Source organism: Salvelinus namaycush, chromosome 27 (assembly GCF_016432855.1).
Source record: "Salvelinus namaycush isolate Seneca chromosome 27, SaNama_1.0, whole genome shotgun sequence".
Classification (NCBI taxonomy): Eukaryota; Metazoa; Chordata; class Actinopteri; order Salmoniformes; family Salmonidae; genus Salvelinus; species Salvelinus namaycush.
In genome coordinates, this window is record NC_052333.1 from 30,229,354 (window position 1) to 30,240,811 (window position 11,458).

At 42.2% G+C, this 11,458-nt stretch overlaps 1 protein-coding gene across 1 annotated transcript; it reads left to right on the forward strand.

Annotated features, from left to right (window-relative positions):
* Nucleotides 1–347: 347 nt before the first annotated feature.
* slc39a7 (solute carrier family 39 member 7) lies at nt 348–9,183 on the forward strand. Its single transcript, XM_038966001.1, has 8 exons — nt 348–514; nt 1,175–1,533; nt 2,320–2,488; nt 2,757–2,834; nt 3,021–3,143; nt 4,133–4,249; nt 6,707–6,903; nt 7,146–9,183. Exons 2-8 carry the CDS (start codon nt 1,180–1,182, stop codon nt 7,398–7,400), a joined length of 1,293 nt encoding a protein of 430 aa, XP_038821929.1. The 5' UTR covers nt 348–514; nt 1,175–1,179; the 3' UTR covers nt 7,401–9,183.
* The last annotated feature ends 2,275 nt before the right edge of the window (nt 9,184–11,458 follow it).

Here is an 11,458-nt window from a genome sequence, read left to right on the forward strand (position 1 = left end):
TTGGTCGTTGTCTTTTCCAAAGTAAACTTTGCAATAATTTCCCTGAAAATAGTAGTCAGAGAGATACAGAAGAGGAAGTGAGAGATACCACTCCCTATTTTTTTTCAGGTTCATACACAGTCAATCAACTAAGCAAAACAGAACCAACTGCTTAATGCACTGGTGCCTATGGGAGAGCTACTCCCTTAAGCAGACCAGTACTGTGACAAAAAAAATTCAATGGTAAATGGCCTGAGTGGGACGCCTTCATTCATCCACCATATTTGCGTCCGCATCCTGCTTTTATGCAGGATGAGATTACAAAAACATAAGTCTCGCGATATTATGACACGTACTCTTTAGTTACACCAGCGAATGAAATCACGCGAGGTTTCTATTTATTTGACTAAATGCCACGTTTGATAACGAATAGACACTTTTCAGATCATCTGTTGGGAATAATTTATCTGATAAACCGTTATCACTGACCCGCAACACCGCAGACTGTCTATCCGTGCATAATTATAACAGACAGGTGAGTTTAGGGCAATTCGTTTATACTGCAGCATTGTTGTCATCACCGCTAACAACTCCAAATACCTATCTAGGTAACGTTACCAATTGTTTGCTATTGTACTTTGCTAGTTAAGTATCCCGCCAACTGATTTTGCATGCAAATCTAAACTGCGACATCTGCATTCGTTTAATCGCATTCATAGGCAGCTATTGTTGATGTGGCTAACTTAGCTGGTAGCCAAACAGTTAGTGGCTAACTTGCTAGGCGTTAGGTATAACAACAATTAACATACAGTATGTTTCAAGCCAGCACTTTAATAACACGGCCTAGCTAAGTTAGTTACTCAACTAGGCTACTAACCCCATTTGGGACCCTACCCCTTTTCCTCAGTGTTTGACTCCTCATAACCCCCCCTTGAAAAGTGTACGCTTATTGCCTTAGCAGAGGGCCATCATGGGAATGCTGTTAGGTATAGCAGATGGGATGTTGATAATGTTAATTGTTGTCTAACTAACTAGTTAGCCTAATATTTGTTCCATAACTAGCTAACTAAAGCTACCCACAATATAAAAACAATAAGATGTTGCTGTATGAAGCTGTATTGCTGTACTATAGTACACCAACCTGTACTATAGCCTGTTGTAACCATAGATTTTTCCATTTGGGTGTCTGTCCCAGGTGAGATGATGGCCCATGGACGTCTGCTAGCACTGCTCACAGGAGCGGTGCTGTTGCTAGCCGCCCAGCTAACTGTTGCTCACAGTCACTCTCATGACCATGGGCATGCACATTCGCATGGGGGTGGCGGTTGCCATGGTCATTCCCATGGCGGTCAGAAGCTACACCAGGGGGCGAGCAAGTGGAGTGCTGAGGCCAACCTGCCCCCAGCAGAGGAGTCGCACCATGGTCATGCACATGACCATGGTCATGCTCATGAGCACAAGGAGGAGAGTGGACACGGGCACACCCAAGGAGGGGAGAGGGTGAAGAGGCAGGTGGAGGGAGAGAAGAGGGACATAGTGGAGCTCTGGATGCAGGTATTGTCAGTGGAGACCTTGGAGCCATACATGAATGGACATAAATGTGTTGTTCTGGATATTTGATACATTATTTTTGTCCAGAACCTGTGCTACATTTAGATGTCCGTTAGTGCTCATAGCCTACCTTCAATCAAATCATATGCAAAATGTAATATCTTTGTCGGTATCCCTCCTGTTAGTTCCAACAACCTCCTGACTTTCCCTGTGCAAACATAGGCTACCTATCTCTCCAGATTTAACGGATCACTACTGTAGGTACAAAATTACTGCTTTCACTTTTCAACAGACATTTCCCTTTTGCCAGTGAGTCTGTTGCTAAGTTTGATGTCGAGTTCTATTGACTAGTTTGGCTTTGACAACTGGACTAGACAACCTCACAGCAGTGTACTGCCAATAACTTTCTGTTGGTTTTGACTGCAGAGCGAAATGTCTCTGTTATGACGTTTGCATTTTTATTTGCTATGTTCAACAGGATTAGGTTTGTTAGACACTGTTTTACCATTATTTCAATGTGCTGGTCAGCACAACTCAGGTCAACTATTTAGGTTCTGTCAATTGAATTGGACTGAAACTGGAATGTATATATTTGGCATTCAATTATTGAAAGGCTTGGAATCCGAGCACTTTTGTAGACAGGAAATATCTTTTCCTTATTTGATGAAGTTCATTAGATTGGTTAGACACAGCCATCCTTATCAAGTGTGAGATTATTTTACCACACACAAGCACACTGTTAAAGTGGCCGCTTATGACCTGCTGTCTATGTTTCTCTCTTATTGTTAGGCCATCGGTGCCACTCTGCTGATCAGTGCTGCTCCCTTCCTCATCCTCTTCCTGATCCCGGTCCAGTCCAATACAGACCAGAACCAGAACCTCTTGAAGGTGCTGCTGAGCTTCGCCTCTGGTGGCCTGCTGGGAGACGCCTTCCTGCACCTCATCCCTCACGCCCTGGGTTAGTGAACGTATCGCAAGTATTGTCACAGTAGATTTCTTAATTAAGTGAAAATAATTGATTGCCTATCTATTCTTTTGAATATGTTTAGGTATGTTTCTGGCGTTTCATCTTTACGCAATAATCAGTGAAGCAAATTTAAGCTCTTAAGATCAGCAACAAAAAAAAAAGATTTATTGGTTTATAGTTAAAAGGATGTAGTCATGCCAGTCTGTTTCTTTGTCTGTCTTTCTCTCATTTTCATTCTCTCTCTTGCTTGTTTTCACAGAGCCTCACTCTCACCATGGAGACGAGGGACAAGGCCACTCTGACAGTGAAGAATCACAGTATCATGGCCATTCACATGGTATAGCTCCGTCGTGATCCCTACATTTACCATCACCATACTATCCAGCTTATCCATTACATACCAGTATTTAGCATGCTTCAGAATGACACTGACTCACTCTTCTACTCTATATTTTTTTTATTGAGTCTGGCCCCATTTTGGCAAAAAGCATGTCCCTGACGGTGTTCCTTATCACACCTGTAGGTGCCGCCCATGGTCACATGATGTCAGTAGGGCTGTGGGTTCTCGGTGGAATCGTGGCCTTCCTGGTGGTGGAGAAATTTGTTCGCCTCCTGAAGGGTGGACACGGACACTCCCACTCTCAGGGTAGGTAATACATTTTGATTTGAGTTTGTAGCGTGGGGGAAAAAAGAACAACAATTTGAATTGATGCATGTGCCCCTGCTATTTCAAGGCTACATCCATTCAATATGAGCTTTCTTTACCATAACTCATATGCCTTGAAATGATCCCTCTGTATGCAATGCATTTTTTTGCCTATTGCCCACTTCTGCCTTTGTCTATATATCTATGTAATGCATGTCAATTGTATTGGAATAGGTGAGGTAGTTACATTTACATTTGAGTCATTTAGCAGATGCTCTTAACCCTTATTGCTCCTGTAAGTCACTCTGGATAAGTGCCTTGCTTAAGGGCACATCTACAGATTTTTCACCTCGTCGGCTCGGGGATTCGAACCAGCGACCTTTTTGTTACTAGCTCTTAACCAACGCTCCTAGTTTAGGTCTTAGGAGCATAATTACACTACCACACTCCACCCCCGGGGGACAGCAGCTGGTTGGTTAGGTGCTCTGCCAAGAAGTCTTGTGAAGCCTTGATAAGAAGGATCTGTAATCAGTGAATATTTTGTTATCTTTAGTTTTGGTTCAGGCTATTTTGTACTTTTTGTTTTTGTATATATTTATTTTGTCATGAACAAATGATGATCCGCTTGGGCTGGCTGACTCCGGTGTCAGGACGGAGCTGGCCCTGAAAACAGGTAAAGTGTTTGTCTCCTGGGCACATGCATATAACATGGTCCTCATACTCTATCCTCTCACATAAATGTGCCTAGGACCCCTAGACCTAGTGAATGCAGCCAAATCATTAGGCTAGCGAGTTGGTTTCGTAACCCGACCTCTGGGTCCATTTTGAAATCTGGCATTTGATGAGATTTTCCTCTAGCCGAGAGCTGCTGTATGGTTGGGTGATTTGATGCTGCTCTTCTACTTTTGGAATGAGGCAGGGTCAGTAAACCAAAGAGTTATGCACGGCATTTTTATTTTCTTTCCTATTTTCTCGTCTCCTATTTTCAGCTGCTCCTAAGGCAAAGGAGAGTGACGGGGAGAAAAAAAAGAAAAACGAGGGTGAGAAAGATTTAAAAGAAAAGAAAGATGAGACGACTCCAAAAGAAGTGGAGGAGAAAACTACAGGTAAGATGGTTGAATAATTGCCACTTAAGTTCTTAGTGGGCAGTTTGCCTTCACTGAAATGGCTCTTTTTAAAATCTCAAAACCACTTTTTCTCCATGAGAATATTTACTTTATGACAACATTTCAGTTACCCGCGTCCCATCAAGCCAGTTTCTCTGTTGTATGTAACTATTGCAATGTTGTGATCATTGTCCACTCTCCCTTCTCAATATTAAGCAGGGCAAACTCTTTTTGGTGATTTCTGGTACATCAAATTAAATCGATCACAGCATGTTTCTGGACTCATTCAGAAGTTTTTAACCTGATTTAAGTGCAATACCTTTCCAAATGTATGTAGAAAGGTCAATTTATATTCCTAAAACTTCAATTGAAAATGATGCTGTCGCGGCTTCCTGTTGACAAGACATTTAGATAAAGAGCCCAATGTCAAAACACAGTTCATGTGTCCAAATCAACAAATAATATGATTCAACAGTTCCTGATATATTGAAAACATAAACAGTTTAAATAAAACATACAAAAAAAAAAGAACATGTGCAAGAATAGTAATCAGATTACTTGTATTTTTTTTAAACGAGCACCTTATAAACTGCACACATCTGAGAATAATGTTTACATCGCTGGTTAGAAGAGAATTTGTTGATTCATCTAAATTCTAGAATGCCGGATCGAGATTCTGGGAGTCTGCTGAAACAGGGCAGAAACAAATTTGCTTTAACTTCAACGAATCACGACCTTGCATAGGATATCAATAGTGCTGAGCAATTAACCGAAATGACAATTATTTTGTTTCATTATTATAATATATTTTTCACCCCCTTTTCCTCCACAATTGTCGATCTTGTCTCATTGCTGCAACTCCGCAATGTGAGAGAGAGTGAGAGAGAGTGAGAGAGAGTGAGAGAGAGTGAGAGAGAGTGAGAGAGAGTGAGAGAGAGTGAGAGAGAGTGAGAGATCGAGAGATCATGCGTCCTCTGAAACATGACCCGCCAAACCGCGCTTCTTAACACCTGCCAGCTTAAACCGGAAGCCAGCCACACCAATGAGTCGGAGGAAACACTGGCGACCGGGGTCACCAAAAGGAGTCGCTAGAGCGCGATGAGCTAAGTAAAGCCCCACCGGCCAAACTCTCCTCTAACCCGGACGATGCTGGGCCAATTGTGCGCTGGCCTATGGGACTCCCGGCCACGGCTGGTTGTGGCACAGCCCGGGAATTAACCCGGGTCTGTAGTAATGCCTCTAGCACTGTGATGCGGTACCTTAGACCGCTGCGCCACTTGGGAGGCCCCATATTTTAGTTTCTTAAACAACTAATTGACCGGCGCCTGTTCAGTTATTTGAATTCTATTTCATTCCTTTTTTTTTTTCTGTGAGATCAATGCGCAATTTGCGCTGCAGTTTCTTTAGAGATAAATCAGATCATGCCCGAACTGTGCGATGTAGTAGGGTGTTGTAGTTTCCAACAGGCCAATGTTCTACATAATTATCATGTTTTCCGAGCTAAACTAACTACAATGACCATAATCCACTGCACGGCTAAACTTGTCCGGTCTGTGTTTCTTTTACACCTGTTATGTAAGAGACAGGAAAATGCGCGATCAAGAGGGGATCCATAGAGAGCAGTTTCTTTGCGATGTATCTCTACCTGAAAATGCATGATCGAAGTGATTGATAGTTGGTATTCAGCAGTCATAAAAGTATGCCTTATTTACTTTGAAGAACTACAAAATAGTGATTTTTCAGACCGCACAGGCAGCATCTCTATAGAGGTGAGATAATGACTTGGAATGAAATAATAGTGATCAAATAAAACAAGTAATATAAGTAACTGAAATATTTGATTTAAAGAGGTTAATAAGTGATAAGCAGTCATGGGCAGTCACTACCATCATGGAATTTTGTTTTATTCTGTGTTACAGCATTCAACCCACACAATGCATAGTGCATTTCATGTTTTGTTTTTTTAATAATCGAAACTGTAAATTGTGATCCTTTTTTTTCATCGGACCGAAATTGAACAGACCTCTAAAAGCACTAATGGCTCAGCGCTCTAGATATCAACACGGACCAGGTTTGGCTGTTATTTAAGTGATCATTTGGCTCTGCAATTGGTGTATTGGCGTGAGACCAACTTTTATTATAAGAGCGCCCCAAATTGTCTGCCATTTGAGCTTAAAAGTCCTGCGACGGACAGGCACGTGTAACAAAATCAACGGTACCAAACCAAATATATGAATATTTTTTTAAAGCAATCGATTTAATGCATTCGTGATGACTCAACTTTTATACAATAGTAAATGTAGCACACTCAGACATTTTTACAAAAATTACATTTATTTGTACTTCAACCATGGAGAGTTAACAAATGCGCCTAAGCACAATTTAACCAGGTGCTCTAGACTAGAGTCCATAGGGTATGTGCAGCATGCTGAATGTTTGATGTCCTTATCAATATAGATATCAAGGTATCGGGCTACCTGAACCTGGCTGCTGACTTCACACACAATTTCACTGACGGGCTGGCCATCGGGGCATCGTTCCTGGTGGGCCCAGCAGTAGGCACAGTCACCACTCTCACCATCCTGCTGCATGAGGTGCCCCACGAGATTGGTGACTTTGCCATCCTGGTCCAGTCTGGCTGCACCAAGAAGAAGGTAATGCACAAGCTTCAGCTTTTCATAATGATTGATGTTACACATACTGATGTCAGACAAAACAGCAATGTTCTGACTATGTACTGAAACATGCTCGGTACAACATCTGTCATGACGACAACACAACGCCTATTGACACATGGTGGCAGCAGTAGGATTCGTATCTTTTCTGTTCCAACAGCCTGTATGAGAAAGTCTCTGTAGGTAGAAATGTCCATTGACAACTTCCTCTTTCCCATCAGGCTATGTGTCTACAGCTGCTGACAGCCTTGGGGGCTCTTGCCGGCACAGCCTGCTCCCTATTGGCTGAGGGTGTGGGTGCGGCTGCCACAGCCTGGATCCTACCATTCACTGCGGGTGGCTTTGTGTACATTGCCACTGTGACGGTTCTGCCTGAGCTGCTGGTTGGCCGCTCCAGTCTGGGCCAATCAGTGATGGAGATCCTAGCGATGCTGGTTGGAATTTACATGATGGTGCTAATCGCAGAGTATGAGTGAGACAGCGAGTCATCAATAAGAAAGGGAGGTGGAGGGAGGGATTTAGAGGAGGAGCAGAAACCGAATGAGAGATGGATTTATACGATTGGAGGGAAAGATACTGATGGAGTTTAAAGGAGAGGGTGAGAAGACAAGTGACAGACAGGACTGGACTAGGTTCTAAAGGGGACTTGAATGGGGAGTAGCATTTCAACACAAACCATCTGCAGGATGATGAGCAATAAGATTTGAACTGTACAAAGTCCTCATCAGCATGTCTAAGTCAGATAGGTCATCAAACTGAGACTTAGGCAAGCTACGCAGATGACTTGGGAGTTGTAATTCATCGTCCATTTATAATTGCAGAGTTTATTCCCTTTTGGTCATAAAAAGGCTAACCAAAACAATGTCCATTTAAGTTGCCGTGAACTATAGTTAAAACTAAAATCAAGAATTGCAATCACACCAATATGTTTAATGCTTACTTTTGCCTTTAATTGTACTTGCAGAGATCACAGATTGAACACAATAGAACTAGACAGTTAAGTGGTTAGGGCATTTTCCTGGATTTAAGTTAAGGGTTTATTTGGATCGGAGGATGTTAGTCTACAACTGGAACATTCCAATGAAATGAAAAGGGCATAATATTGTAACGTATAGTCCATAAACCAGGTCCCCAAATAGCAGCCATCAAAGATACTTGACATGTAGGCCAAGAGGCTTCAGCTTCCGGAATGTGACTTATTGGGAAACATGACTAAGCTGCTTTAGATGTCTACAACACACAGCAGTTACTGACCAAGCCACTTGTTTGTAACTGTTTTCATAACTGTTGGTTGCTTTCAAGTTGCATGTAAATCATTAGTTGTACCAGTATGTGACAATATATATTAATTGAATTATTAATCAACAGGTAAGCTGTGCTTAGAGGACCATTGGAGTATGATTTGCTTTAAAGTAGTGAATAAATTGCTTTAAATGTGCCCTTCACATGAAGTACCTTCATAATGTGAAAGTACAGTAAATTAATGTATTTAGGGTGGACTAGCCATTTGGAAACTGAACCGATTATCCAGAGTGACAGGATTTGGGGAAATAGATACAGTCCATCAAAACAAACATTTCTTCCACCCTAATTCATCTTAATGTGTCTGGAAGGAATGTTTGACCTACCTTTTGAACAACTGAATGATGAACCCTCTTCCACTTTTGTTTAGTGTTAATAAGCTGCGGCAGCAGGTTTTGTTGAATTGTAACATTTATTCATTTTTATTCACGTGTACTATTCTTTTTTTTTTTTTCGAATGGGTGTCTGCTCTCCCTCCACTCTTGAATAATACAGTAGGCCTTGTGTCAAAGACAATCAATGCTGTAGCTGTTATGTGGTTAGAAAGAGCTCCTTCACCCTAAACCATTCTGTATGTACACGACTGCATCTCTGGGCTGATTCCAAACCAACCCCATGCTGCTATCCCCATTACCTTGTTGACTTTTTTGTTGCGTATCTGAAATGGCTTGTATTGTAAGCTGCTTTACCTAGGCATCTGTGATACGTAGGTTGTTTCCTTCCAATGTATTCCTTTACATCAACAGTCTTATCAGATGCTTTAAGTTGTCAACATTGGCCTATAGTTGGGTGCAATGGCTTGATTTGGAATCAGAGCTTTTAATCAGAGGGACCAAGTAAAGGACTAATGTTAAAGTGGTGGGTGGGAGATTCAGTGAGTGAGTATGGTGGAATTTTTGTTACTTTGTTTTCTTGACTTTTCATTAAACAATTATGATTCCCTTAATGTTTACACTATATTTTACTGGGTCCCTGTTTCTCAGATAATGCAAGAGAACATGAAAAATACAAGCAATCCAATACTTGATTAGTTTATAATCCAACCTAGGCTAGATATTCAAGGGGAAATGAACAACCGATCACAAGACGCAGGCTAAGTGTGGCTGTATTCTTATATATAATATACATACGCTAAGTGTACAAAACAGTAGGAACACCTAATATTGAGTTGCACCCCCTTTTGCCTTCAGAACCAACTCAATTCTACAAGGTGTCGGAATCGTTCTACAGGGATCCTGGCCCATGTTGACTCCAATGATTCCCACATTCGTGTCAAGTTGGATGGATGTCCTTTGGGTGTTTGACAATTCTTGATACACATGGGAAACTGAGTGTGAAAAATCCATCAGCATTGCAGTTCTTGACACACTCAAACCGGTGCACCTGGCATCTAATACTATACCCCATTCAAAGGCACTTAACTTTTGTCTTGCCCATTCACCCTCTGAATAGCACACATACAATCCATACACAATTCATGGCTTAAAAAGCCTTCTTTAACCTGTCTTCTCCCCTTCATCTACACCGATTGAAGTGGATTTAACAAATTACATCAATAAGGGAGCACAGCTTTCACGTGGATTCACCTGTCAGTCTATGTCATGGAAAGCGCAGGTGTTCCTAATGTTTTGTGCACTGTATGTAACTGTTTTGCTTGAAATATCATAGTAAAACTTTTTAACTTTTCCGTTACCACAAAAATTATTTTAAAGAATTAAAGCAAGCTCCGCATCTTTACTTGTAAAGTCACCCTCTAGTTTGATCTTGTTCTTGATGCCATGTCTTATTTTGAGGTGCTTTGACTGTCACGTGACGTCTATGCTAATATTGTTCAAATTCGCTAGCTAGCTAGCCAACAACTGTAACGATGTGTTTGAGACAAGTGCTCATTGTGCAAATGTATGTTTTCAATAAACATTGGAGACGAATTATAGTTACATGTCAACAATCTAAGCAAACCCCTTCTGTTTTGTTGCTAACCAGCCAACCTGTCTATTGGAGAAGCCGTTTGTGCCCAGAGCCATATACACTGAACAGAAATATAAACGTAAAGTGTTGGTCCCATGTTTCACGAGCTGAAATATAAAAGATCCCAGAAATGTTACAAACTCACAAAAATATTATTTCTCTAAAATGTTGTGTATAAATTTGTTTACATCCCTGTTAGTGACCATTTCTCCTTTGCCAAAATAATCCATCCACATGACAGGTGTGGCATATCAAGACGCTGTTTAAACAGCATGATCATTACACAGGTGCACCTTGTGCCACTAAAATGTGCACACAACACAATGTCTCAAGTTTTGAGGGAGCGTGCAATTGGCATACCGACTGCAGGAATGCCTACCAGAGCTGTTGCCAGAGAATTGAATGTTAATTTCTCTCCCATAAGCTGCTTCCAACATCTTTTTAGAGAATTTGGCAGTAAGTCCAACCGCAGACCACGTGTAACCACACCAGCCCAGGACCTCCACATCCGGCTTTTTCACCTGTGGGATCGTCTGAGACTAGCCACCCGGACAGCTGATGAGACTGTGGTTTTGCACAACAAAATCATTTCTGTACAAACTGTCAGAAACCGTCTCAGGGAAGTTCATCTGCATGCTCATCTTCCTCACACGAGTCTTGACCTGACTGCAGATTGACGTCGTAACCAACTTCAGTGGGCAAATGCTCACCTTCATGGCCACTGGTGTAACAGTATAACTTTAAACCGTCCCCTCGCCCCGACACGGGCGCGAACCAGGGACCCTCTGCACACATCAACAACTGACACCCACGAAGCATCGTTACCCATCGCTCCACAAAAGCCGCGGCCCTTGCAGAGCAAGGGGCAACACTACTTCTAGGTTTCAGAGCAAGTGACGTAACTGATTGAAACGCTACTAGCGCGTACCCGCTAACTAGCTAGCCATTTCACATCCGTTACACTCACCCCCCTTTCAACCTCCTCATTTTCCGCAGCCCAGTGATCCGGGTCAACAGCATCAATGTAACAGTATAACTTTAAACCGTCCCCTCGCCCCGACACGGGCGCGAACCAGGGACCCTCTGCACACATCAACAACGGTCGCCCACGAAGCAACGTTACCCATCGCTCCACAAAAGCCGCGGCCCTTGCAGAGCAAGGGGCAACACTACATCTAGGTTTCAGAGCAAGTGACGTAACTGATTGAAACGCTACTAGCGCGTACCCGCTAACTAGCTAGCCATTTCACATCCGTTACACTGG